This window comes from Encephalitozoon romaleae, chromosome VII (genome assembly GCF_000280035.1).
Source record: "Encephalitozoon romaleae SJ-2008 chromosome VII, complete sequence".
NCBI lineage: Eukaryota > Fungi > Microsporidia > Unikaryonidae > Encephalitozoon > Encephalitozoon romaleae.
The window spans coordinates 70,014-95,963 of NC_024902.1; the positions used below are offsets into that span (position 1 = coordinate 70,014).

Here is a 25,950-nt window from a genome sequence, read left to right on the forward strand (position 1 = left end):
AGAATGCATATAAAAACATCAGAAAGCTTTATTGATACCCATCCCGGACGCTTCCATACCATATACAGAGTGCCTCACAATCACAGAATCCCCATCTTCATTTCTGTTCAACCTATAAAAGTGTTCTGGTCCATCTCTACTTAATAGCTGAACAAAATCCTCGTCATGTGTTATGACAATCAACTGGAAACCAGAATTCTCTTTATGTCTTGAGATCACCCTTGAGAGAGTAAATGCAAGGCTTTCTATATTGTCTCTATCGAGATTTGTGGTTGGTTCATCGAGAGCCAGTATATTGCAGTTGGAGGCAAAGGAATTTGAAAGCGCTAGCCTTATGAGAATACTGGCTATCATCTTTTGTCCAGCACTAGATCTTCCTCTCATTTCAAGCTCCACACCCCCTTTAATAAATACAACCTTGTAGCTGTAGGTCTTCTGTCCCAAGCTCTCAGTCTTTATTTCTATCCAATCAACGTCATCTCCTCTATAGGTATGTTCCCACAAATCCTTAAGTGTTGCATTTATTTCTTCAAGCTTAGAGGTGTGAAAATCAATAATGGCCTTATCTAATGCTTGGATGCACTTGTCAAGATCTAGGCAAGCCATCTCCAGGGCCTTAAGTTCTATGAAGCATTTGTTGTACTTCTCCACCGTTCTACTGTGGTCCTTCTGAAGCTCTTGCTTACAGGATTTTATTCCTAGGGCAATCTGCTTGCATTCCCCAAGTAGTAGTGACTTCTGAGAGATTAGATTCATTTTCTTTTCTTCTAGAAGTCTCTTCTTCTCTTTAAGCGTGGCTAGATACTCGAAATCAGTCTCAGACAACTCCTTCTCTATTTCTTCAATTCTTTTCTGTTTGTTGTAATATCTTATGCTTTCTTCTGCCAAGCTTCGCATTTCATGCATCATACGGATCCTTTGTCCTACCTCTAAAACCTCATTCTTCTTCTCCAAAAGATCATTTCTTACAGAATCAAACTTCGCCTCGTCCCTTGCCTCCTCACAATGTTCAACTTGCAAGAGCTTCTTGGCCTTGACATTCAGCTCCTCCACCTCCTTCTCAAGCTGTACTACTTCTTTTTCCTTCTGGTAGAAGATTTCCATGTTCATTTCTAATTCTACTCTCTTCCTTGAAAACTTCTCAAAAATCTTATCAACCTTTCCCTTTCTTCGACATATTTCTTCAGAGATATCATTAATCCTTGCTCTCATGTTACTCCTCTCAATCTGCTCGATGGCCCGTTTTGCTTCCTCTCGGAAGTTTATCTTCCTACGTATCTCCTTCTCAGCCCTGATCTTCTCTTGCTTCCCCTCCAAATACTCAATCATCTCCTTCTTCCTCTTCACCTCTCTCTTTTTATCCTCATATATCTTCCTTACCCCATCAATCATCGACTTCAACTCTTGGACAGACTCCCCTTCCTCCTCATCCCTCAACTTCCCATTTATGGAAAATAGCTCAGATACTAATTCAATGTAAAACTCCGTCTTCTTGATCCCTTCAACCTCATCTAAAATATCTAGCTCCATCTCCTCTAAAATCTCGGAGTCCACCCCATCAGAGTCAGGTTCATATCGAAGAAGCAATTCAATAATCTCTTCTCTTATTTTGTTTCTATTCATTATGCCTTCATTGACCCTTTCCACCTCTTTAGCAACATCGTCTACTCTCTCCAGATTCCTAACACTATTCTCCTTCCCATCCAAAACTTTTTCTATCTCCATCTCTAGTCTTCTTTTGAATCCAGCCTCTTCCTCCATAGAAAAGGATCTATTACATACAGGACATCCATGACTTTTACTTCCATCCTCCAATATCTCTCTGTAAATCCTTTCTCTGTATAGGCCTTCAGTCTCATTGCTCACCACTTGGCCTTCATTATTGTCATAAAGGCCTTCAAAATCCAGCATCTCAACTCCAAATGCCACGATGTCCTCTCCAAAGAAAGCTCCATTCTTACTCACTATTTCCTTAGCTTCTTTCACATTATATCTACTTCTATCATAGAACCTTGTAATTCTTAGTCCTTCTACAGTAGATATATTAGCCCTTTGCATCATGGTTCTAAGCTCTGTGGCTTTCATCCTTATGTCCTTTCTAATCCTGTCATTCATTCTTTCTCTTTGTATCATCTCCGCCTTCCTAAGATTTACCTCCTTCTCAATCTCCTTCATCTTCTTCTCCTTTTCTCTCAGCTCCATCCTCTGTCTCTCTAGTCTTGTCCGGAGCTCGGAAACATTCACTTCTTTCAGCATCTTCTCTATCTCCTTCTTCCTGTTTCTTGCCTGGTTCACCATAAAGTTTCTCTCTGCAATACTATATGCATTGTTCAATCTTCTCTGGTAGTCTTCTAGTCTTTCCTCCAAAGCTTCCATCTCCTTGTCCCTACCAACCTCCGTCCTAAGTCTTTCAACCTCTTCTTCATGTGATATAGATACGTCTATGCTTTCGTCATTCACAAGGTCTTTGTATTCATCGACTATTCTCTTCTTCTCTGAAAGCGTTTTCATTTTATCATTGTCTTCCCTCTTCAGCCTCAGAAATTCTTCCTCAAGCTTTTCTACATATTCTCTTCTACCTTTAATGTCTTCTTCTACTTTCCTGAAGGCCTCAAGAGCAGTCTCTCTAAAGTCTTTTGTGACCAGAAGCTCAGATTCAAGATTCCTGAAGGCTTCCATCTTCTGCCGCTTTGCTTCATCTAAAAGAGAAGACTTGACGGATATCTCAGAAAATACCCCATCAAGCTCCACCTTGTTCTTGAGATAGGCGCTTCTTTTCTCACTCAGATATCTAAATCGGGTTTCACTCTCTTCAGACTCTATCTTTATTCTTTCATATCTCTTTTCGGCATCAGCTAAAGATTCTCCCCTGAGAATATCTCTTGCTTCCTCCAATCCCAACCTCCTTTCCTTAAAACCCCCAACAAAACTCATCAGCTCTTCATACTCATTCCTTAGAACATATGCCTTTCTTTCAGCCTCTTCATTATTCAGAAGCTCTACATCTATCTCTTCAATAACACTTTCACATCTCCTTACCTCATTATCATAGACTTCAAGTTTCATCTCATTTCTCTCTATAGACATACACCCGTTCTTTATCCGAGCCTCAAGAGACTCTTTTCTTTCCTTCACCTTCCTCAGAAACTCTAACTCCTGCATTTTCATCTTAATGTCGGAAGAACATTCCTTCTTAGATGACTTCAGGCTATCCAAGGCCTTCCCATACTTTTCAGATGCAAATATCTCGTCAAGTTTCTTCTTGACAACAACAGGCTCTCCAAGAGGCCACGTACTTTCTTCCTGATGGCAGAATATAATGTTCTCCAATACACTGCTGGATACCCCAAAATGCTGTGGCATCTCAATATCAACATCTCCACTCCTTCCACTCACTCCTCCTCCATCTCTCTCAGCCCACACTACACTTTCTAGGGTTTTCTGCTCTCTCTTGCCTCTTCTTTGTGATAGTTGAAGAGACCGTGAGCATACCATCGTCTCCCCGTGCACATTGATGAACAGAAGCTTCACTTGCCCTTGAACCTCTGCTAATCCTGCAACCCTTGGATCATAGATAAACGCCCCTCCCCTGCTGTTAGGTGGAAGACTTCCAGTACTGACATACTTCAATGACTCAATTATCGTTGTCTTTCCCGTTCCATTTGCTCCAACTATCAAGGTCAATGGAGAGTAAAACTCCAGTATATTACTTTCCTTATGACTGAACGACCTTATCCCTCGCATCATAAGCTTCTTAAGAAACGGCATTCCACAAGGGATCCAAACCTTTTCAAAACCATATTCCTACAGAAAATATATAAACCTTCACTTTATTTTTCGGTACATTTGTTCATCATCATAAGCACCTCCTCGCTTGCTATCCTTAGAAGATCGTCTCTTTCCTTCTTTGCAAGACTGCTTCTAATCTCCCTATACTCAAGCAAGGCATTGTGATCTTCGTCATCCATTCCACTTATCATGCTCATCTTGTCATAGAGCTTCGTAACATTTTCAAGTTCTGAATAGGCTTCCATAATGCTTTCAATTAGGCTATTTACAGGCTTTGAGCATTCCAACAGCGATCTATAAGACTCTAATCTATATCTCTCAATATCAATGCTTTCTTTCAATCTCAAGACCTCGGCTTCATAGTAATCCTCCTCCCCAAGTACATTCACCAATTCATCTGTGATCGACTGAAGGTCTATGGTCACAACAGCATCATTGGCCTTCCTTTCCAACCGGAATGAAGGTGGGAATCTAAGAATGTTTCTCAAAACAAAGTTCGAAAATATAAAGTAGTTTCTTCGAAAAGACTCAAATACTATCCCTGATATTCTATGAGCCTTTCTTTTGTCAAGAAAAGACAGCTGTTCAACCCCGTCTCGAAGAATCCCCTCTATCTCACTCTGTAGTTCAGCAACCAGAGTCACAGGCACAAATCCAAAGAACTCAATTTCTTCTTCGTTCTCCATCCTTCAGGGTGAATTTTCTGTCAATCTTATCCGAACACATTATATAATGAAAAGCACCTTCTCCTTCAACACACGAAGCCCTGCACCGTTCCATTCCTTGTCTGTCATCCATATCTCCTTGACACAATCAAGCCCAGAAAAGGCAACCATCACATTCGTAATCATACTCTCATTAGGTTCCTCATGCATAGAAATCTCAGGATTGATCCCATACTCCTCAAAAGCCCTCCCTAGGCATTCTTCAGACAGCCCCATGCCCCCATAATTAAACACAATCACTTTGCTTCCTATCTTCTTTGCCTTCTCCTTACTAAGAACATGGATTGTTCTTTTGGCTATAAGCTCATGAATATCCCCCTCCTCTCCATCATAGACTCTGAAGTGCATCTTGAAATGTTCGCTTTGGCCGACATCTGTGTGGCACACGCTCTCCTCCTGGTGCAAAGATAGAAAGTGTGCCTCCATCTTCGCCTCTGTTTCATCTTTGTAATCACACTTGTCACAAGAAAAGATGTTCTTCTCTTCAAATACCTTGATCTTATTGAATTCATCAACAAAATCCACAGAGTCAATAAGCTCAAATCCCTTGTTGCATTCTCTGGACACGCAAATCCCATCTAGCATCCAGAAATCCTCCACAAAGCATATTGTAGTATATTGCTCATAGAGATTCACTACAACACAGTTGGGAGAAAGAGTCCCGATTGCTTGCGATAGGCTCCGCGGTGTTATCAGAATCCCTTTGAATGACAAGACATTGATGAAGAGATTGCACAGTGCCAATACCTCTGTCCTGTTCAGAAGATCCTGGAACACAAGGGAAACAAACGAGCTTCCAGGCTTTATCTTCAGCTTCCTTAATACATCCGAAATCTGATTTCCCAGCCATCCAACACATTCTTCAAGGCTTCCAAACCTTTTTGTGTTCATCCCCGTCAGATAAAAGAAATCCCCAAGATCAATGGACTCAGACTCCACAAGAAGCTTGTTGTTCCAGACCAAAATGTGAATGATCTGCTCGTCAGTCCTGTAGTTTGCCATTCTATGCTTCTCATCAGCATAGTACGATGCATCGCTCCTCATGAAGAAGCTCTGTATGTTTTTGTTTGGTGTGGTTATTTGGTCAATCTTCGGGACTGTGCACAGCTTCGGAGTGTACTTGAGTGGCATGGGGCTTGGGATTCAATATGAAAATGGCTGTGTCTCTACCCCATGAGCTCGAAATATTCTGGAATCAATTTGGATAGCGACGAAGAGGAGGAGATACATCCCAACATAGATGAGAAAAGCTACAAAGAATGGAAGAGAAGGCAGAGGGAGCAGAAAAGGAGAGAGCTGGAGCAAAGGCTGCAGGAAATCAATTCTATCAATGACCCTGGGGAGGAGATGATTGAAGAAAAGAACGAGATAGAAAGGATTTTGAAGCCTTCCTATGTATGCCTTGATACAGAGTCTTTCAGGATCCCCTCTGAAGATTCGGAGAAAGATTACATTCAAGAGCTGGAGTACCTTATAGTCCACAATGAATTAGACAACTTCATTGAGCTGATGAACCAATCGAAGATCAATATGGAGAAGTTTGAGGTTGTTGTTCTTCACAACCTGGCCGAGCAGATTAAAGAAGGAAACGATGCAGGGGGCCTTATCCTTTCAAAGATATCACTATATGCTAAATATGCCTTGTCACACGGAAAGGATTTTCTTCTAAAATTGCGTGCTCAACTCACAAATAAAGAAAAGAAAAAGCAATTTGAGGAGGACTGCAGAAAAGATTTCGAAGAGACAAAGAGAATGTTTTTGGAGGAATTTGGGGAACATGTGAGCGCCAAGCAACCTTCGTGTCCCGAGCAATAGGAAATACAAGGCACTTTCAATTGATTCTTTTTATTTTATCTTTGGCTTTAGAGCTGAAAATGGCTTGTATAAAAGCTCATAGCAGCAAGAGATAACAAAGAAAAGATACAATAGCCATGACTTTCTAGAATAGAGTAGTAGGAGCTTCACAAGCATCGAAATGAATAAAAGGTCGAATGCAACGCTGACATGGCCCTTTCCGCTGAGGGCAGCCCCCGGGTTCACCAGTGTTGTTGTATTCCCTTCAGAAGTAATGGTAGGTGCCGAGATTCTATAGAGATAATAAATGGCAAGTGCCTCTGGAATAGATCTAACCAAATACGTTGATATGCTTCTTTCTTTGTTTACTAAATACATTGCCAGTGTACATACATTATATAGTATCATGCTCCTCAGTAGCAACCTCCTCGTAACCCGATTTTCTTCAAAAACCCTCATCTGTGCTTTGCTTCCTCTCATCCCTAGGGTTGAGATGTCGAAAAATATTGATCTTCATAGTATTTGTTTAATTCCAGCTCTTGAGCGGGGCATTACAAGCTGCAAGGACTATCTACCACGACGATCCTCCCACTTGTGAGGTCACTACCTCAAGTTCCTCATTGCCCTCAAATCCAAAGTCGTTTGGTGTCTTTCCAGGATCGATGTTCTTTCCGTTGAACAATAGTCGAAACTCGGAGCTGTTCTTCCCAACATTACGAGAGAAGGCATCGAGTATCTTCTTGAATGTTGTGTTTACCTTAACATTGAACACTAGCATTGTTCCATCCTGATCGACAAGCTTCAATGGCATTTTCTTGGAAGCCGTGGCCTGTAAAGTACCTTCATTGGTCTTGGACTCGTTTCCAGAATCCGACGATCCCATGGGGTTTGTATCACACTTATTTTTGATCTCCTGCTCCACCAACTACCCTTCTTCCCCGTCTGTTTTTTTTTTTTCCTGGGCTCCTGAAGTCTGTAAAGTGTGGAAACCTCATTGTAATATGCATTCCCATTCTTTATATGGAATACCAAGAAGTCGTCCACTCTCTGTGGTAAGCATGTAAGAGCCCTTCCATCAGACATGCAAGCCCTTCTAAACAGTTGCGAGGACTCTTCTTCTAGAATGCTGAAGGAAACTCTCTGAAAGTCAATATTGTCTGACTGAATGATTACATGCTCCTCATCAAACCCTGGGAAGAGGTTGTAAGTTTCCTCCACTTGGATGTCCTTGTCCACAGGATGGATTATTGTGCTATCTACATCTTCAAAAGACTCTTGGATATACTTTTGATAGTCGAATATTCTATTCACGCTTTCCTTTATTCTTTCTCTTTCCAGAACCTCGGCCCTCCTTTCGGAGTCCTTAAGAACCTCGCTTGGATGATCAAGGTTCTTGGTGTTTTGGACTGACCCCTCAATGTGATTTATAACCATTCCCATGAAGTCTATGTCCATGGCGTCAAGAAGATCTGTATACAACTGTCTTGGTATAGCTTTCTCAAGAGATCCATCGAACGAAGTGAAGTCTCTTTTTATCTGTGGCTCGATGTAGCACATCCCTGGGACTGGCGCAGGAGGAGAGTTTGCCCAGCATATGCTCTCTTCGAGCTCCTTGCAACCTTCTTCCGGATTCATTCTGGGACACAAACCAAAGGAATTTTTCTAGGGCCGGATTGAGTAGAAAGAGAAGAAAAAGAGTAAATAAAGTCAAACCTTTGTATCAAAAAGCTGGGTGCTGGAGAGTAGTCTGAATCTGGTTACAGCGCAAACGGCTGCCTTTCGAGTTTGACTATTTTAGTCTAAGACATCGTTCAATTTCCAAACTCCTCCTAATCACGCTGTTCCAGTCATAGAAGAAGTGAGTGTTTCTGTTGTGAACGATCCCTAGCACTAACTAGGCGCCCTTTCGGCTAGACGTCTCATCTCAGACCTTCCCAAGGGCACAGCCCCTAATCGAAAGCTTCCAGCCCCCAGCAGGGGTAAGAGAACAAAAATTTATGAATGGTGTAAGAGGGCCCTGGGATGAAATTAAGGTTGGAGTCGATAACAATCCACAACTTCAAAAGCTACAAGGGGACCCACGTGATCCAGGGCCTTGACCCAAAGTTCACGGCAATAGTTGGGGCGAACGGGTCTGGGAAGAGTAATGTAATAGACAGCATTCTCTTTGTCCTTGGGTTCCGAGCAAGAAAGATGCGGCACTCTTCGATGGAAGGGTTGATATACAAGGGAGATGGCACAGAGAGCATGTGCTATGTGGAGCTGGGGTTCAACAAGTTTAGGATAAAGCGGGAGGTGTGTTTGCCAAGAAGGTCCAGGTACTTTGTGGATGGAGAGGAGGCGTCTTCGGCAGTGGTGATGTCTTTATTAAACAGTGAGGGGGTTGACATGGAGCATAACAGATTTCTAATATTACAAGGAGAAATTGAGAATATTGCGATGATCAAGCCTATGGGGGACGGGTTACTTGAGTATCTCGAGGATGTGATTGGGACGAATGAATATAAGGAAGAGATTGAGAAGGAGGAGAGGGAACACCAAAGGGTGGCTGAAGAATACGAGGGCAAGTCTGCAGCTTTGAAGTTCTATGAAAAGGAGTATGAACATATTGAGAGAAAGAAGGAGGAAAACTTGAGGATAGCTAAGAGAAAAGCTGAGTGCCTATATCTAGATGTTGATCTTCAACTTCTTTGTTCCTCTTGGAATAGGAAAAAACTAGAGAGGCTTGTTTCTGAAAGAAAGGAGATTGAAGAGAAGCTTGAGACCATTGTAAGGAAAAACAAGGAGAATGGTGGGAAGGTTGAGATTCTAGAAAGAAAGGGCGTGAAGGCAAGAGAAAAAGCAAGAGGTTCTGAGGAGAGGTTCTTAGAAGCAAGGAGAGAATACCAAAGGGCGGAGAGAAGAAGGAAGATGTTAGAAGAGGAAAAGGAGAAAGAGCTAAGGCGAATGGAGGAGTTGAGTAGAGAGATTGAAGAGATTAAATGTGGAGAGGATAGGAGACAGAAGATGCGGACTAAGTATAAAGAAGAGATTGACCAGAATACCAAAGAGATTTCAAGATGTAATGTATTGGGAGAGAAGCTCCGACTGGAGATTGACAAAGACCAAAGAAGGGTTGATAAGGAAGCTCGAGAGAAGGTTGAGGAGATTCTAAGGGAAGAAGAAAGGATGATGAAGCTCCTTGAAAGAAAAGGAGAGATTGGGGAGAGACAGCGAGACACTGAGTCTAAGCTGGGGGGTTTGATATCCAGGAAGTCTGAGATTGTGAGAAGGATTGAGGACATTGAGAACAAATTATTGAGGATTGATGGAAAGAAGACGGTACCGGGAAGAAGTGAGGAGGCTGTTGAGAATGAGATCAAAGAGATTGAAAAGGACTTGGCCGAGACACGAAGAGAGATGGGGAGGAGGATGCAGAGAGTGGAGGAGTACAAGGAGAATGAAGAGAAGAACAGTAAAGAAAGTGAGATTTTGAAGAGGGTTGGACACGTAAAGGGGGTCTATGGGAAGCTGAGTGACCTAGGAGAAGTGGAATCCCGGTATGACAAGGCGTTTAGAGTGGCGGGAAAAGGCCTGAACAGCATAGTTGTTGATACAACATGTACTGCTGAGGAGTGTATTTCCTTGATTAAAAGTCAGGGATTGGGACGAGCTACATTCATAATACTTGATAGAATCTCCGAGGTTCCTAATCTCCCAAAGGAAAGCGTACCTTATATATACAGCCTTGTCAAATGCTCTCCGGAGTTTCAAAAGTGCTTTTACTTTGCTCTGAAGGACACATTGGTCTGCGATGAACTAGAAGTTGCGAAGAAGCTTGCATTTGGGAGACAAAGAAAAAGAGTTGTGACGATTGATGGAAAGCTTATTGAGAAGAGCGGAGTTATGAGTGGAGGAAAGATATCGGGAAGAATAAAGAGTGTTGAGGAGCTTGAGAAAGCATGTTTGAAGATGACTGAGTTGAAGAAGATGAAGGTCGAGGAGCTTGAAGTTATCAGAAGCTTGAAGGAGAGGGGAAGTCTTTGTAAAACCCTGGAAGGGCTTAGATCTGAATTGGAGTGTGTGGTGAAAGACATTGAAGTAGTAAGCAAGAAGATTAATAAAGAAGAAATTGAGAAGGTTGAGATGGAGCTTGGAGAGATTAGAAAGAAAGTGTCTTCCTTAAGGAGTATAGTTGAGAGTCTCACTGATATTGAAACCCGTAGGAAGAAAGAGAATCTTCTCAACCTTAATGAGCGAATTGAGATGTTTGAGAAAAGAAATCTCGAGCTGAGGCTGCAGATTGAAGGTTGTGTAGAGACAGGATTGAAGGACAAGGAGAAAGAACTTGAAGAAAGAAGGAAAAGGTTTTCGAGAATCACCATTGAAGATATTTCTGGGATTAGAAGCAGAATGGTTGAGTGTGAAAGCGAATATAGAGAGGATGCTGGGAATCTCAAGGAGATATTGAATGAGATTGCAAGCATAAAGTCCATCCTTGGAAATGATTATCATATGGAGATTGACCTCAAGAATAGACTAGACGATGTGGATGACAAAGGCGACGAATGCAGAAGACAAATTTGTGAGAGTGAGAGGAATATCGGTATTCTTGAGAGTGAGGTTAGGAGGTATGCGGGCATATGCAACGATGTCCATAGTAAAGTCAGGGCCGAGGACATGGACGAAGAGGAGATGGAGGAGATGATGAAGAAAATCAATGCTACTATTGCAAAGCTAAGAAAGGAAGAAGAGGGAGAGATTGACATGAATGTATTTGGAGATTATGAGAAGGCCAAAATCGAATACGAGAAAGTAAAGGAAGAGCACAAATGGCTTGAATCAAGGCTCAAGAAGATAGGTGCATCGGTGGAATGTCTGAAGAAGAGGAGGCATGATGAGTTTATGAAGGGCTTTTTGCAGATATCTGAAAACCTTAAGGAGATCTATAAGGCCATTACATATGGAGGGAATGCGGAGCTAGAACTAGTTGACCACCTCGATCCGTTCAGCGAGGGAGTGATTCTAAGTGTGATGCCGCCAAAAAAGAGCTGGAAAAGTGTTGGAAATCTGAGTGGAGGAGAAAAGACACTCAGCAGCCTTGCACTTATTTTTGCACTTCATAGATATAAGCCGTCGCCATTCTATGTGATGGACGAGATAGATGCTGCCCTGGACTACAGGAATGTGAGTGTGATATCGAACTTCATAAAAGAGATGTCGGAGACAGCTCAATTCCTTGTGATAAGCTTACGGAGCGACATGTTTGAGCTTAGCGAAACCTTGCTCGGTGTGTATAAGACTGACAATGTTTCCCGATCTCTAGTTGTAAACATAGGCAAGGCTGTATCAAAATAAAAGTTTCTCTATCTTTGGATATTCCTGGGTGCCACTTTGTCTCCCCCAGATGAAAAGGTATGAAAGGCCATTTCTTCACTTTGTAAAGGACGATTTCCTATCTCCCTCTGATGTTGAAGCAATACGAGATGTACATGGAAGATGTGCATTTCAAGAACTTCATACAGATCTGTTCCGGTTTTTGCAGACTGGCGAGCTGAAAGAAAGAGAGGATCTTGCGTTCTTCAAAAGCTCTTTGATGAAGGTTTTTGAGGAAATCGGAGATGAGAGAGGAGGATGGATAGATCTATTTGGCTCTTACTATAGGAAAGGAGATTATCTTCTGTGCCACGACGACAAGACGGGGAGTAGAAGATTTGCTTTCAGTTATTACCTAGAGGATTACGATTCTGGTGAACTTATTCTTTATGAGAATGATTGCATGACCGTTTCGAAGAGAGTTGAGGTGAAGGCAAACAGATTGGTAGTATTTGAAGTTTCTGACATATCATTCCATGAAGTTGGGTATTGTGAAAAAGATGGGAGACGGGCATTTACTGGGTGGCTGAACTTTGCAGGAATAAAGCACGACGGTGGTAGTAGATCCATGGATGTACTCGGAATAACCGGATATGAGACCTTTCCGTTGGAAGTAGATTTCAGAGAGAGTTCCTTTGTATTCTTTCCGGGTGTAGAGTATGATTTTGAATGTGTCTCAAGAAGTGTTGAAGGGCCTTTTTACTTGCGGAGAGTGGAAAGAATAGAGATTAGCAATCCCTTAGTTCCTACCATGGAGGGTTGGAAGCTTAAGGATGGAGGCTTCTATCATTTCAGAGTGGGAGATTACATACTTCTGAACGATAGATGTAATACAGTGGAAGGAAATGTATGCGACCTGTTCTTTATAGAAGGAGAAGAGGCTGCCTGCTGCGATAACTCAGAAGTGTTTAAAGACCCAATCAACCCAGTCAAGTACCTAGACGAAGAGGGAAGATTTGTATGCGGACTTCCAATAACCAAAGGAATGTTTGCTATCAAACGTGATGGATTCTCCCTATTTGTGGAAAGGTGCAATAAGGAATTCTTTTTAGCACATTTCATCTACGTTCAAGAAGGTTGAAATGAACCACTGGGTTTTAGTATAAAGCCGTATTTATTTTCCATTCTTTACCTTCTTACTTCCATGGTACTCCCACAAAGGAACAAAGCTTTCAAAGAACCCTACATCTTCAAACAGGTTGGGAAACAACCAAATCCCGGGCGAATACAGTATATATGTTATTGAAAACAATATCAATCTTATTATTGCAAGAACAATTATGAATGTGATGAATCCACCAAGAGGATAGACCATATACGAGAACAATCGCTGCTGGATATTTCTTGGCCACATTCGGAAGAGAACAATTGTGAATGTAACCAAAACAAACACTCCACAAAGAACAAGAGAGATGTTGGATGTTTTTTCATTTGCAAAGACATAGTGATGATCCTCTTGGAATCTTTGGTCAAGCACCACATCACACTCCCTTATGTTTCTCTTGTTAATAGATACTTTGAACAGAATGCTTTCGTTCAAAAGCTCTTGCATGACAGACCTTGCTTGTGAGGAATCCAAGCCCTTCTTAGTTAGAAGGACGAGAGCATCACTTCCCTTGAATACCCCCACCCTTCTTCTATATCTCAATGTTTTCTCTTCAGCATTAACCCATCTCAGAATGTCCTCATATTTTTTCAATTCTACGCCCATTTGTTTGGGATCAAATTTTGGAATTTTTTGTCTCTATTCCATGTGTTCATACTTCGCCCCAGGATGAGGCTCAAGGCCTTGGTTAGAAAGAGGGCGAACGATCTCCTGCTTTCACTAAGAAGCCTGAGGGCCGAGATATGCAGGGAGGACGTCTTTGGACAGATCCTAGGCAATATTCATAAAAGCTACATCCGACTAGTAACATTGCTCAGCAAGCCGAAGGTTCAGCGCCAAGAGCTTACGGAGATTGATTCCAAAAACGGGATTGTGAAGTACAAAGCCGGGGAACTTGAATTCCTGTATCATGCAGAGCATGGCATTATATCTGTAAGTGGAGGGGATATAGGAATAGACAACCATATCCTTTGTTCAATAAGAAGTGAGCCTACCGACAAACACTTGGGACTTGCCAACGATATGCTGATGATGTATATTGGATATGAAAGGGCACCATGCGATGTGTGTGGAAGCTATGCAACAATCCCAGGATTCCTGACGCCTACATGTAGGTCTATTGAGGAGGATTTCATACTCGTGCACCATTCTCAGTGCAAGGTGGAGCAGCTCGAGAAATAGACATGATGCCTGAGTGTTTGCAACAAATTTTGCACTATCCCCTTAAATGATTGAATGCTCTGTATTTGGATATCTAAAGGAGATCGACTGTATTTGCAACTATCTGAGGCTATGCAAAAGAACAGACAAGATTGCTACTGAAAGTATATTTTCCAATGGACTAAACGTGTTACTTGTGTCTGAAGAGAGTGATGGTGTTTATTTGATAAGCAGAGGGGCTCCAGATAGGAACAAGAATAGGATGTCGCTTTGCTCAAAAGTACAGAGGTCGAGGGTCAGGACTCTGGGCACTCTTAAGGTGTTTCTGTTCTCGCTTGGATTTGAGCTAGTGAGGCAGGGAAAGGTTGAGTTGATAACTTTTGAGAAAGAGCCAGGCCACATCGAGATATCAAAGCACGTTTCTGAGGAGAGCAGCAAGCATAAGGAAACTGATGATTATTACTTGGTCAAGGTGTTTGTAATTTCAGAGAATGCACATGATGGAGAAAGAATGTTAAGTCGGGTGATTGAGGAGTTGGAAGGCCAGGTCCAGCTCGTAAAGCCCTCAATAAAATGACTTTAGTAACTCCTTTATGATAGGTCTTGCTCCTTAAGTTAACCAAAGGAGCCCACCCCACATGGAAATAGAATATAAAAGCATGGCTTGCAGCATAATTGTGACACTCGGCCTAATGGTGGGGCTGTCGATGGAAAGCTTTGTGTGCAAAACAGCCAACTGTGCATTTTTCTTAAGTTCGACACTGTTTATCTCAATAGTTCTAACGCTGTTCAACCTAGCACATATGATGAGGGCAAAGACAAGGATTACACCTATCTCTGCATACACGGGATCTATCAGTGCCTTGATAGACATCATGATTATCTTTGTGTACACAAAGATCCTCCACATGAACTCATTGTTCTTCTGCCTAGCCTATCTAATGTATCAAGTAACAGCTTCCATTCTGTCCTGCTTTATTCCCTTTGGAAGCTCTGCTTTCATGATTTGCATATGTGTCATATTCCTCTCTCCACTATTTGACCTGTGGTTTGTAGAAGAGCATGGATTCTCGAGGTCCCAGGTCCCAGACTTCATGAGATATTACATCACAAACAGATCCATGAATATAATATTCTTCATTCCTATAGTTGGAATCAGAGTATTGTTTGGAGAGTTTTTCGGGAGGATTGGGGACAGAGAATCATCCAACTTCTTCAGCTTTTTAGCAATGGCTGTGGCTGGGACTATGCTAGCGTTCGTTGATACATCCACATTTAAAGAAGAACTCCACAAAATGGATAGTGTCTTTATTCCATTCATTGTATCAAATAGTATTCTTGCAGGGTCTCTGATCATCGCCAAGTTAAATAGAAGCATCAACCTTCCTTCAGTGTACTCACCAATGTCTGTGCTGTTCATAATAATATCTTCTCTGTTCTGCTCTTCTGCCATGCCTTGGGTGTGGAAAAAGACAATTCTGGAGCATTCGCTGAACTCTCCATATCTCTTCTATCTATTCACATTTTCTCTTTTCATTCTATATATAGTTATTGTGCGTAAGGATAGCATTGTCTCTCGCCCCACAAGAGACGGGTTCGCACCTAGAATGACTTGGTGGCTTTGGGGATAGGCTTGTGATAAAATACAAGGTTATAAGATCACAGTGATTAAATTAATCTGAATCTGATCATTGTTTACATAGAATAATATCCGTTAAATCTATAAGTAGTGTTTAGGACCTGTGCAGGCCTCTACTAGTGATTTAATTTGATACTAAAATGTATGCCTTAATTACTTACCTTTATTGAATCAGAAGGCAAAATATTTAAAGAAGAAAATAAAACAAACAAATGGCTAGGGAGACGTTGAAGACACTACAGTCCATGTTTGGAGAAATGGTTGCCTCTTTTGTTTTTGGATTTGCCGTTTATTCTGCCGTTCTAGGGTCTACCGTTTCTCAGCAATCGGCCGCCAGAGTCATTGTTGGATTGACAGTTGGCTTTTCTGCTATTGGAATAATATACTCCTTTGGCGACGTAACCATCGCACACTTCAATCCTGCAATCACACTTACAGCAATACTGACAGGTAAGATCGGGATCTTTCATGGGCTAGGATACATATTGGCTCAGTATGTAGGGTTCATGCTTGCTGTGTGTGCTCTCATCCCATGCTCTCCTATTGGATATAAGGAAACACTGAACATAATAAGACCTGCACCTAGTTCCTTTGGAGGAGATAATCTCAATGTCTTCTTCACAGAGTTCTTTCTCACAGCAATCTTTGTTCACATCGTCTTTGCAGTAGCTGTGAATCCATACAAACCAAAGGTTGATACCGATGGAAAGTTTGTGGATCCCGATGAGAAGGAGCCTGTTGATCGCAGAATTACCGCACCTCTGTCCATAGGACTGACACTTGGATTCCTCGCATTCCTAGGCCTGGCAAGCTCTGGAGGTGCATTCAACCCTGGACTCACATTTGCTCCCGTGATAATGTCAAACACATGGACACACTTCTGGCTTTATTTTGGAGGCCAATACTTAGGAGGTTTTGTGGGAGGATTACTTCAAGTATTTGTGTTATATAAGCTTAGCTCTAACTAGACCTTCTTGCATCAAACAATAGAAAAACTAATAAAATCTCACAAAACTTTTTTCATTCAGGTTGTGGCATCTGCCATATCTGTAATATATTATCTTCTGAGACACTAGCAATCTCAAAGGGCTCAGCCGGATTCCAGGAAATGTCACACACAGTACTTGTATGGCCTCCATGTAAGAACCTCATTTCAGAAGGCCCTTCTGCCTTGTACTCCTCAGATACTGGTTCTCCAACCCGGTTCATATCCCATACAATCACTCTTCGGTCTGCACTTCCAGATGCAAGCACCCCACTATCATGAGGAGACCACTCCACATTCAGCACATCCTTTGAATGTCCCAGGAAAACCTGAAACGGTTGGGAAAGGTTTCTCCTGTCCCATATCTTCACAGACTTGTCTTCAGATGATGTAGCAACAACATTTCCATCAAGTGAGGAAAAGCTTACAGAAAGAACATCGGAGCTGTGTGCCTCTTCAACAAGGTGTATGCAATCTCCGGTCCTCGTATCCCAGAACATTAGAATCCCATCATCCCCAACAGATGATAGTAGCTCTTTATCGAAAAAACCAAAGGAACAATCGTTAACAGCTGCTTTGTGCCGACTCAGTGTCACCATGGGTGAAACCAAAGAGGACTCCTGTGTTATGTCAAATACACATACATTCCCATCCTCTCCACAGCTAGCAACTTCTCCAGGACTCAGATTATTCCATGATAATCCAAATCCTCCACTTTCATGCCCTCTTAAGACCATATCGGGCCTTGGGATCTTCTCATGGGACAAGTGCTTTGTGTAGTCATAGATATGTACATCGGAAATGTCAGAACGTACTGCCAATATATTGCATGCAGATGGATTATATCTGACTCGATTGGCTTCGTCCATAACAGAAATCCTTTGGACAATCTTCAATCTCATGTCTCCGTTCACTTCCTCATTCAGAGACTCATCAAATTCATCAGGAAACTCAACATTGACTATCATTATATATTCGTCTTCACTCCCGCTTGTATGAGTGCTCAGAAGCAATCTTTGTGTTGTTCTACCAATATCCTCATCTCTCCTCACATCAGGAAACCATTGGACAGAAAGAGATGGCCACTGCAGAGTGTGGGAGAACATGAGGTCGTATAAGTATGGCACATTTTTCTTCCATACTTTGTATTCCTCATTGATCACCTTCTGTTCTAGCACCTGGCTATTCATCTACTAGGGTCTTAGCACAACAGAATAAAAACTCATCAGATTAGAATTCGGAAATAGCTTATTATACCTTAAATCGTTTATTCTCGTCTTCAAAAGAAGCTGAAGTTGTTAAAGAAGCTTTTGGCATTATGCATACCATCATCAGAAGCATCTTCTTGTTCCCTCTCGGCCTCAGGCATATTACCAAACTCACTGTTCACCTTCGTAAACGTTCCATAAGGCTTTCTCGGTGGTGCCGGCAATACTTGCATAATCTTTGCTCGGTCAGACTCACTTCCAATTATGATATTCGGCCTTAGAACCAGATTCCCCACTTTATTCCCCTTGAATCCCTCGTTGCGAATCCTAAGAACAGTGTCAAACGTCTTGAAAGGGTTCACATTTATCTCGAGCAGTCTCCCGTCGATGTGGGTGAAGTATGCAACACCTCCTCCAATAGCAGTACATAGAGGAATATCTATCTTGCCTATCAGATCATTCCCACGCCTTTCAAATCTACTGTCCTCTTGCACATCAATTATGAAAATTACATCTCCAGGAACATGGTTTCTTCTCTGGTCCCCCATGCCTTCAAAGACAATCTTCTCTCCTTTTCTAACTCCTGGCTTTATATTCACTTCAAACATGGTCTTGTCTTGTATATACTCCCCGCCGTTGCATGCGCTACATGCCTTGCCTTTAATCTTATTCCCAGACCCTCCACAGGAATCACATCGTGTTTCTGCAAGAGTCACAAACCCCCCTAGGTTTCTACGGGTAGTACACACTCCACTTCCATTGCACTTCTTACACGCTTCTACATCCTTTCCTCCCTTCCCGTCACATGTAGGGCATATCTTTTCAGTCCTAACATTGAACTTCGACACCTTCCCGACAAACGACTCTCTAAGAGAAATGGTTATGACATACTTCGTAGAATTCACCTTATTTGTCCTTTGATGGCCTCTGCCCCCCGTAAACTGACTAAATATGTCAAAAATGTCTGAATAGCCTCCCCCAGAAAAGTGAGCCCCAAACTCCCCAACTCCGCTGTCATACTCCTTCTTCTTCTTCTCATCAAACAGTACACTCTTGGCAGAGTTCAGCTTTGCAGACATCTCCCCACACTCCTTCTTTATCTTTTCTCTCTCCTCATCATTAGCTGCATTCTTCAGTTTGTCCTTCATAAATGGTGAATCTAAATGATACTTTGCTTGCTGTCTTGAGTAAGCTCTTCTTACTTCAGATATAGATGCCCCAGGACTCAGCTCGAGTATTTTATAATATCCCTTAGGATCTTTAGACATGGCCCTGCAACAGCCAGTCTCTTTTATCTTTTTTTTACTGCAGAAAAAATCTAGAAAAAACCAGGCTTCTCCTCACACATCTCAAGACTATCATAAAGCATTTAATCACAGAGGGGCAGTCACTCCCTTTTGCCATTGCACATCTCACAGGCAGATGTGTTTCTTTCGTTAACAAAAGTACACGCCCTACATTCCCATCCAGCACATCTATACCTTTCCATGCTGGATACAAAGCTTTTGAAATCCTTTGATTTTGAGATGGCCTTGAACTTACTTCTATTCTGTGAAGATATACATATGAAAAGGTCCTTCCAGTTGGAAAACATCCCCCGCATCCTTGTTAGAAGAGTAAAGTTCGAGAACTTCTCCAACGAAAAGTCTCCTCCAAAGTATTCGGCCATCCTTCTATCCCCAAACTTCTTTGGAATGAATTCAGTATTCTTGAAGAGTGGATTTGCCTTGCATCCATGCGTCAGCTTTACTAGGAAGAACTCTCCTGGAAGGTAGGGATCTGCCTTAATCATTGATTCCTTTGCTTTTGTTCTATAAAGAATGTCCCTTCTTGCCAGAAATACTTTTGGGTTTTCTGTAGGAAGAATCCAATTTCCCTTGACAAGCGCCATGCACTGATTACTTACCTGGTATTCTTGGAGACCTATGCTTCCGTCCTTTTCTACAGTGGCAATTATGGTCACAAACCTTGACCCAAACTCCACCTCATGGCCTCCATCCTTAAGAGTGTGTGGGTGCATGAGCTGCATCTTTGCCATAAATTCAATCTCTAAAGATGATAAGAAATAGTCTCTAATAAGCTTGTCACTTGTCACCCCACCCTTTTCCATGAGGATATCAGTGTATATCATCCCAACTATCCCAAACCCCGTTCCGCCAAAGGGTTCGTCTATAGATCCTGTTATTACAAACCCGTCTGGATAATCCTCTTGCTCTGGCTCCCATATTCCAGAAACAACAGCCTTCATCCCCAATGGAATCATGTCATGGTCCATATACCTTCCTACAAGAAACCCAAATCTCTGTCTTCCACTTTCTCTCCAGTTCCTAATGAAGTTCTCCACTAGGTGCTGCCCATCAAACTCAACATGATCAACCATCCTGAATACCTGAGGTGTTAGTATTATGTTCTTCTCCTGGCATCTATTGCATCTTGTATTGGATCCATGATCCGAACATACTACAACAGAATAGTCATCAACATACAGCTCCTTCTTCTTGCTCTTCATCATCTCATGATATGATCCAAAGCTAAGGTACTTGATCATATTGTCCTTGTAATATTTCTCGTCCCATGGATCCAAAGGTGCACAGTTACTACACATTGCATTGGAATCATGCTGGCACAGCATCCTATCCCTCCCTCTCTTTATGGTCTTGTCACCATCCTGCCTTTTCTTCGGCATCTCATTCTTCTTTTCATACTCAACATACAGAACTTGGCCATTCTTAAGCCCTAAAGTAACTGGTGTCTGGCTCTTATCAAACTCGTCCTGCTTGTCCGGGGTTGAGAACACACTTATCTGGTCCACCTCAAAGAAAGCGAGCAGTTGGGGTCCAAGGGATCTTGCCTCGTCCACTTCCACCCGTCTTTGGCCTTCCGGGCCTCGAACGATGAATATCATTCCAGGGCTTCTTGGTCTTGTTTTTATTGATCGGGAGTGAATGACAAGCCCATCATGAAGAGAAGAAAGGATCCGTACAAGATACTAGGAGTGGAACGAACATCCACAGACATGGAGGTAAAAAGAGCATACAGAAGACTGCAACGAGCCCATCATCCGGACAGTAAGACAGGAAACAGAGAGAGATATGAAGAAATATGTCGGGCGTATGAAGAGATACAAAAAAGGCCAACTGTGGAGATTATACCTGTTGATGATGTAATGAAGGTGTACAAAGGCTCGAAAGAGGAGGTCGATGACATCATTGCATTATACAACAGATACAAAGGAAAGATGGCAAAGATTGTAGATAATCTTCTTCTATCTGATGACAGGGATGAGAGCAGGCTTAGAGAGATTATTGATGGGCTTATTGAGTGTGGAGCTCTCAAGAAATATAACAAGTATTGTAAGAAGGTTTGTGAAGATGCGATGAGAAAAAAGAGAAAGGCAAGGGAAGAAAAGATGGCTAGAAAGATTGCAGATGAGATGGGGATAGATATTGATGCTCCATTAGAAGAATTGCTTGGGAGGCGGAGGGAAGGGGAAGTAAGCTTTCTCTCCAGACTTGAAGAAAAGTATCTGAAGGGGCCTAAAGAGGAAGGAAGGTAGTTTCATGTGTTATATGTGTTTTGTTGACAAATGGATAGCCCTAGGATGGAGAAGGAGATTGATGACCTATTTCTTAACGAAGGTGGTGGGAAGGTTGATCAAGATAAAATAAACATGTTGGAGAGATGCATGGGCGAGATCCCAAAGATATATCCGAACCTTGAGCAAGTCCGAACGAAGTGCAAGGAGATTGATTTGAGTCTGTCTTTGTATACGATCAAACTGGAATCGTTGGCAAAAGAGATGAAAGAGATAGAGAGGGAAAATACAAAGCTTGAGAATGAGATTAGGTACCAGACCTCAATATATGAACACTTGAAGGAATTACTAATCAATGTGGAGATTAAGGAAGATCATTTCATAGCACTGGAGAGTGAGTCATTTGACAGCATTGATGGGGTTTGTAGGATTGAGAAGGCATTAGAAGTGTTGGATAGTTTCTGTGTCGACGAGTATGACATTAGGATAGTCCGAGAAAAGAAAGAAAGGATCAACGATGCATTAAGAGGGTTCTACAAGAGGTTTATAACATACCTAGGAGGGTTTATGGTTGGGAGTGAAAGTAGTGGAGAGCTGAAGGTCCACAAAGGTTTGTATGGGGCTATCAAGAGGTTCAAGAAGATAATCCAGCATTCAAAGAGGTATAGGGATTATTATATTGTTATATGTTCCATATACATGGCACGGTCGAAAAAGCTATATGAAAGGGAGTTTGGGTTCCATCTGAAGACTGTTCTTCGACTGTTGAAGGAGGGTGTGACGCAAGACAAGGTGGACAGTATATTTGAAACTCTTTTTGAGTCGTATCGAAGCATAGTGAGGTGCGAAGATAGATTCCTCAAAAGCATGGAGATTGAAGGAACATGTGCGGAGATCTTCCGAAACACTGGCCTTTTGATTACAGAGTTTGTTGAAGATGTGTATGATATCGCAGATGCAGAAACATTGAACGGATTAGGAAAGAGTTGGAAGGAGATTAGGCCGGATGAGGATGTATATGGTTCTTTTCAGAATGAGCTTAGAAATGTGTATGAAAAATTGGAGAGCGGATATCTAAAGAAGAAGATGGGGAGGAAGGAGAATGGAGTTGGAAAACTGGAGGAAGTTCTGAGGAAGTCGAGTAACGAGGAGGTGAAGAGGAAGGCTGTAGTTTTAGGTGTTCAAAGGGTTATGGAAGAAGAAGACAGGGGGGATCTAAAGAGAACCATAGGAAGATGGAGGTTATTAAACCATATGAAGAATGTGTGCAGTGAAAGGATTTCTGAGGTCGAGGATGCAGAAAGGAAGGTAGAATCGGAGTTTGAAAAGAGCTGTATTGACACAATACTTGGGAATGGAAAGGTAGTAGAGAATGTGAGGGGTGTATTACCTCTTATTGGTGGAGAAAAAAGCTTCAGAGACAAAGTTATCAAGAAGATGAGGGAGATGATTTCAAACAATGTAGAAGAAAAAGAGGTTGAGGAAGTAGACAAGCTATTAAGAGAAGCAGTATAATCTTGAGGCATCGGCAGGTAGAATGGCTCTAACACTTCAGACTTTTCTAATGCATGCATGAAAATTAAATTTAATGAGATAGAGGCTTTAATATCATTTTTTCTTAGAGTACGCATATTCCAACAGGTCACATACTCTGCATGAATATCCATATTCATTATCATACCAACTGATGAGCTTGAAGAAGTTGGACCCCATCGAGATACTTGCATTGATGTCGAGCACAGAGCTTCTTGGGTCTCCAATGAAATCAGAGCTCACCACCGGATCTCTGGTTGTTCCAATGATCCCTTCATTGTTTTCTGAGAATTTCTCAATGGCCTTTACTATCTCTTCTATGCTTGTTTCTTTTCTTGTCCTGCAAACAAGGTCTACAACACTAACATTTGAAACAGGAACTCTCATGGCCATTCCATTAAGCTTGTTGGCAAGAGATGGAATCACCCTTCCTACAGAGGTTGCTGCACCGGTACTTGCAGGGATTATGTTACTCAGCCCCGATCTTCCCCTTCTGCTAGACTTTCCTATTCCATCAACAATCTTCTGTGTGGCGGTTACTGCATGCACTGTGGTCATTAGTCCTTCTACAATCCCAAAGTTATCATCGATGACCTTAACAAGAGGGGCTAGGCAGTTGGTGGTACAGCTTGCATTACTAATGACCCTTTGGGATACGTAATCCTGATGGTTCACTCCATACACAAACATAGGTGCATCTTTGCTTGGTGCAGTAATCACAACAATCTTGACGTCTTTGTGACCTTCGCACTCCTTAAGGCCTGTAAATACCCCGCTTGCCTCAATGACGGCATCTACACCGTATTTCGTCCATGGGATACTCTCTGGTTTATCAAAGCTGGACAGGCATGTCTTCTTCCCCCGGTATACGATCTTATCACCCTCGACCTGGCACTCCTTACACTTCCCAAACACACTATCATACTTCAGAAGGTAAGCAACCTGCTCGGGCTTCAAGTGTGGGTCGTTCACAAGTGGGACTTCAACACCTCTTTCTCTTAAGACTTTGTACACCAGCTTTCCTATCCTTCCCAATCCATTTATTCCTACCTTCATTTCTAAGCACATTGAATTTTGTTTAAATACATTTGACAGAATAAACGAGAGAAGGCCCAATCGGCATTTTTAATCAATCCTGATGATTCCAATACGTCCAATCACTAGGCCCAGAAAAGCATCTCTGCCTAAGTCTTGAGGTTCTACAAACAAAAAACAAAACACAGGTACCCAAGGAAAATGATTCTGAATAGACTATCAAAACATTCCAAAGACATCAAAAAATATCAGAAACTGATAAAGGTAGCTCTTGTTATAGTGCCTTTACTGATATTCAGAGTGAAAAAACAGAGTGAAATTTCTAGTGCAGAGCCTGTACAACACTATTTAGATGGAACCATCAAGGTTGTCAATAGAGACACCGGGCCCTTCTTCATCGGGAACAAGTTTGCCCTTAATAGTCTACCGCCAAGACTGTCCTTGAGGATTCAAGGATATCCAGAGTATAAGGAAAATTATCATCCTTTAATCTCAACCTTGAGGTCCATGAACATCAGGAACATTAATGTGATCATTGATCTAAACCCACCTGATGAGAAGTGCATCTACTTGTTTGAAATAGATCTGAGCTTTGGGAGCAAGGCATGTGTGCTGATACACCCATTAAAGAATCATCAGCCAAACTCAGACTTCCTCCTCGTTGCCGGGGAGTTCTTTCCTTTCAAACTGGCATTTGATCCTATGGACATCATTCTTACAAACACCCCATCAAACCGCTTGTACATAGTACTGAAGGATACACCCAGGAGCTTAAAGGTATTCCTGAATTTCATCAAATCCATCTCATTTATAAGAACTCATCCATATGGAAGCTACTTTTACATTCCTGTGAATGGCGGATACATAGATATGATCGTGTTCGTCCCACTGGTGCTTTCTGTCTTGGCATACTATACATTTGATTGGGCCTATGCACCCTATCATATTTCTACCCCAAGAATATTTATTGGGGCCCTTCTTTACTCATTCTTTCCCATGTCGTTCTTGTTCTTTACAAGAAAAAATGAGTCTCCATGCCTTGCAATAATCTTCATGGTCCTGAATCCAAAGATAGGCCTGGCATACATAGGAATATGCTATCTGAGAATGGTGTGGGATGTAATATCCATCATCAGATCCACTTTCAAGTCGCCAGATGTGAGCTTGATAAATGCAGAGCTTGTTCTGAGCCGAAAAGCTAAAAGCAAGATGGAATAAATGTCCTTTTAATTAGCTGTAATCATGGATTGCTCCTTGATCATGAAATCAATCCCTAAGGAAATCTGAAGGATATCCTTGAATGAGTTTCTGATGTTGTAAGGCATGCTTGCCTGTGTAATGATGTCGGCCCCGAGACTTATTGCTGCTATGCTACTTATTGCGCTTCTCAGAGTCGAAAGAATGTCTTCCTTCTCAATATCAATAAGAGATGAGTCATAAACCACCCCATCTTCATAAACATGATGCATAGTCATCTTGTAGCTGAATGGCTTGATGTTCAACATCCCGAGAAGATTGGCTTGAGAAGGCCCGACCTTATCTCCTTTGGAAAGAACCTTGTATGGAGAAATGATCTCGACTTTACCCTTTGTGATCTTGGTTGCTATTCCAAGAACTTGGAAGTATGACGTCTTATCCGGTGTCATCCCTGTGATGCAGCTATCCACCCACACATCCTTCTGTGCAATGTTCCCAACCTTGGCACATGCCTCCCGGACATTTTCGTCAATGGTCTTCTTGATATCCCTGGCATCCCCCTTAAAAAACACAAAGCAGACATCTCCCTTGATAAGGTCAAGGACTCTGCTGAGCTCAGGCTTTCCTAGATCGGCTATTGCCCGCTTAATCGCACTGTTCTTTCCCATTAGAAACTCTACATTGTTTCCCCATTGTCTTTTGATGTCCTTCAGCTGGGTGGACTCCACATTCTCGATCCCGACAAGAGCAAACCTACTGTAAGTTCCAAAGAGCTTCTTAGCCTTTTCATATGTCAGCTCCTTTCTTTCCTTGCCATCCATTTTGGTCATTCTAGGGTGAAAAAATTTCTCTCTTTTGGCCATCAGGTTATGTTTGGAAACTTACATCA

General features: G+C 42.0%; 22 protein-coding genes across 22 annotated transcripts; 10 read left to right on the forward strand and 12 right to left on the reverse strand.

The window, feature by feature from the left end:
- Positions 1-18: 18 nt before the first annotated feature.
- On the reverse strand, positions 19-3,768 carry EROM_070560 (Rad50-like DNA repair protein; the record flags this gene model as incomplete). The annotated part of the gene is made up of 1 exon (XM_009266529.1): positions 19-3,768. The coding sequence occupies one exon, from the start codon at positions 3,766-3,768 to the stop codon at positions 19-21; it is 3,750 nt and encodes a 1,249-aa protein (XP_009264804.1).
- Positions 3,769-3,830: 62 nt separating this feature from the next.
- EROM_070570 (hypothetical protein) lies at positions 3,831-4,475 on the reverse strand (the record flags this gene model as incomplete). The annotated part of the gene is made up of 1 exon (XM_009266530.1): positions 3,831-4,475. The coding sequence occupies one exon, from the start codon at positions 4,473-4,475 to the stop codon at positions 3,831-3,833; it is 645 nt and encodes a 214-aa protein (XP_009264805.1).
- Positions 4,476-4,514: 39 nt separating this feature from the next.
- Positions 4,515-5,645, reverse strand: EROM_070580 (hypothetical protein; the record flags this gene model as incomplete). The annotated part of the gene is made up of 1 exon (XM_009266531.1): positions 4,515-5,645. The coding sequence occupies one exon, from the start codon at positions 5,643-5,645 to the stop codon at positions 4,515-4,517; it is 1,131 nt and encodes a 376-aa protein (XP_009264806.1).
- Positions 5,646-5,687: 42 nt separating this feature from the next.
- On the forward strand, positions 5,688-6,329 carry EROM_070590 (hypothetical protein; the record flags this gene model as incomplete). The annotated part of the gene is made up of 1 exon (XM_009266532.1): positions 5,688-6,329. One exon carries the CDS (start codon positions 5,688-5,690, stop codon positions 6,327-6,329), a length of 642 nt encoding a protein of 213 aa, XP_009264807.1.
- Positions 6,330-6,359: 30 nt separating this feature from the next.
- On the reverse strand, positions 6,360-6,788 carry EROM_070600 (hypothetical protein; the record flags this gene model as incomplete). Its single annotated transcript, XM_009266533.1, has 1 exon — positions 6,360-6,788. The coding sequence occupies one exon, from the start codon at positions 6,786-6,788 to the stop codon at positions 6,360-6,362; it is 429 nt and encodes a 142-aa protein (XP_009264808.1).
- A 91-nt stretch (positions 6,789-6,879) lies between these two features.
- Positions 6,880-7,191, reverse strand: EROM_070610 (ubiquitin-like protein; the record flags this gene model as incomplete). Its single annotated transcript, XM_009266534.1, has 1 exon — positions 6,880-7,191. One exon carries the CDS (start codon positions 7,189-7,191, stop codon positions 6,880-6,882), a length of 312 nt encoding a protein of 103 aa, XP_009264809.1.
- Positions 7,110-7,943, reverse strand: EROM_070620 (hypothetical protein; the record flags this gene model as incomplete). The annotated part of the gene is made up of 1 exon (XM_009266535.1): positions 7,110-7,943. One exon carries the CDS (start codon positions 7,941-7,943, stop codon positions 7,110-7,112), a length of 834 nt encoding a protein of 277 aa, XP_009264810.1.
- A 387-nt stretch (positions 7,944-8,330) lies between these two features.
- On the forward strand, positions 8,331-11,645 carry EROM_070630 (chromosome segregation ATPase; the record flags this gene model as incomplete). Its single annotated transcript, XM_009266536.1, has 1 exon — positions 8,331-11,645. One exon carries the CDS (start codon positions 8,331-8,333, stop codon positions 11,643-11,645), a length of 3,315 nt encoding a protein of 1,104 aa, XP_009264811.1.
- Positions 11,646-11,694: 49 nt separating this feature from the next.
- EROM_070640 (putative proline hydroxylase) lies at positions 11,695-12,744 on the forward strand (the record flags this gene model as incomplete). The annotated part of the gene is made up of 1 exon (XM_009266537.1): positions 11,695-12,744. The coding sequence occupies one exon, from the start codon at positions 11,695-11,697 to the stop codon at positions 12,742-12,744; it is 1,050 nt and encodes a 349-aa protein (XP_009264812.1).
- Positions 12,745-12,777: 33 nt separating this feature from the next.
- EROM_070650 (preprotein translocase subunit Sec62) lies at positions 12,778-13,374 on the reverse strand (the record flags this gene model as incomplete). Its single annotated transcript, XM_009266538.1, has 1 exon — positions 12,778-13,374. One exon carries the CDS (start codon positions 13,372-13,374, stop codon positions 12,778-12,780), a length of 597 nt encoding a protein of 198 aa, XP_009264813.1.
- Positions 13,375-13,437: 63 nt separating this feature from the next.
- On the forward strand, positions 13,438-13,950 carry EROM_070660 (hypothetical protein; the record flags this gene model as incomplete). The annotated part of the gene is made up of 1 exon (XM_009266539.1): positions 13,438-13,950. One exon carries the CDS (start codon positions 13,438-13,440, stop codon positions 13,948-13,950), a length of 513 nt encoding a protein of 170 aa, XP_009264814.1.
- A 46-nt stretch (positions 13,951-13,996) lies between these two features.
- Positions 13,997-14,506, forward strand: EROM_070670 (hypothetical protein; the record flags this gene model as incomplete). The annotated part of the gene is made up of 1 exon (XM_009266540.1): positions 13,997-14,506. The coding sequence occupies one exon, from the start codon at positions 13,997-13,999 to the stop codon at positions 14,504-14,506; it is 510 nt and encodes a 169-aa protein (XP_009264815.1).
- A 61-nt stretch (positions 14,507-14,567) lies between these two features.
- EROM_070680 (hypothetical protein) lies at positions 14,568-15,560 on the forward strand (the record flags this gene model as incomplete). The annotated part of the gene is made up of 1 exon (XM_009266541.1): positions 14,568-15,560. One exon carries the CDS (start codon positions 14,568-14,570, stop codon positions 15,558-15,560), a length of 993 nt encoding a protein of 330 aa, XP_009264816.1.
- Positions 15,561-15,780: 220 nt separating this feature from the next.
- On the forward strand, positions 15,781-16,536 carry EROM_070690 (aquaporin-like protein; the record flags this gene model as incomplete). Its single annotated transcript, XM_009266542.1, has 1 exon — positions 15,781-16,536. One exon carries the CDS (start codon positions 15,781-15,783, stop codon positions 16,534-16,536), a length of 756 nt encoding a protein of 251 aa, XP_009264817.1.
- A 52-nt stretch (positions 16,537-16,588) lies between these two features.
- On the reverse strand, positions 16,589-17,743 carry EROM_070700 (putative histone acetyltransferase; the record flags this gene model as incomplete). The annotated part of the gene is made up of 1 exon (XM_009266543.1): positions 16,589-17,743. One exon carries the CDS (start codon positions 17,741-17,743, stop codon positions 16,589-16,591), a length of 1,155 nt encoding a protein of 384 aa, XP_009264818.1.
- Positions 17,744-17,832: 89 nt separating this feature from the next.
- On the reverse strand, positions 17,833-19,029 carry EROM_070710 (DnaJ-class molecular chaperone; the record flags this gene model as incomplete). Its single annotated transcript, XM_009266544.1, has 1 exon — positions 17,833-19,029. One exon carries the CDS (start codon positions 19,027-19,029, stop codon positions 17,833-17,835), a length of 1,197 nt encoding a protein of 398 aa, XP_009264819.1.
- A 119-nt stretch (positions 19,030-19,148) lies between these two features.
- EROM_070720 (NPL4 nuclear pore protein) lies at positions 19,149-20,666 on the reverse strand (the record flags this gene model as incomplete). The annotated part of the gene is made up of 1 exon (XM_009266545.1): positions 19,149-20,666. The coding sequence occupies one exon, from the start codon at positions 20,664-20,666 to the stop codon at positions 19,149-19,151; it is 1,518 nt and encodes a 505-aa protein (XP_009264820.1).
- A 54-nt stretch (positions 20,667-20,720) lies between these two features.
- EROM_070730 (DnaJ-like protein) lies at positions 20,721-21,317 on the forward strand (the record flags this gene model as incomplete). The annotated part of the gene is made up of 1 exon (XM_009266546.1): positions 20,721-21,317. One exon carries the CDS (start codon positions 20,721-20,723, stop codon positions 21,315-21,317), a length of 597 nt encoding a protein of 198 aa, XP_009264821.1.
- Positions 21,318-21,347: 30 nt separating this feature from the next.
- EROM_070740 (exocyst complex component Sec3-like protein) lies at positions 21,348-22,811 on the forward strand (the record flags this gene model as incomplete). Its single annotated transcript, XM_009266547.1, has 1 exon — positions 21,348-22,811. One exon carries the CDS (start codon positions 21,348-21,350, stop codon positions 22,809-22,811), a length of 1,464 nt encoding a protein of 487 aa, XP_009264822.1.
- A 93-nt stretch (positions 22,812-22,904) lies between these two features.
- EROM_070750 (glyceraldehyde-3-phosphate dehydrogenase) lies at positions 22,905-23,885 on the reverse strand (the record flags this gene model as incomplete). The annotated part of the gene is made up of 1 exon (XM_009266548.1): positions 22,905-23,885. The coding sequence occupies one exon, from the start codon at positions 23,883-23,885 to the stop codon at positions 22,905-22,907; it is 981 nt and encodes a 326-aa protein (XP_009264823.1).
- Positions 23,886-24,065: 180 nt separating this feature from the next.
- Positions 24,066-25,082, forward strand: EROM_070760 (hypothetical protein; the record flags this gene model as incomplete). The annotated part of the gene is made up of 1 exon (XM_009266549.1): positions 24,066-25,082. The coding sequence occupies one exon, from the start codon at positions 24,066-24,068 to the stop codon at positions 25,080-25,082; it is 1,017 nt and encodes a 338-aa protein (XP_009264824.1).
- An 8-nt stretch (positions 25,083-25,090) lies between these two features.
- Positions 25,091-25,924, reverse strand: EROM_070770 (60S acidic ribosomal protein P0; the record flags this gene model as incomplete). Its single annotated transcript, XM_009266550.1, has 1 exon — positions 25,091-25,924. The coding sequence occupies one exon, from the start codon at positions 25,922-25,924 to the stop codon at positions 25,091-25,093; it is 834 nt and encodes a 277-aa protein (XP_009264825.1).
- Between the last annotated feature and the right edge of the window lie 26 nt (positions 25,925-25,950).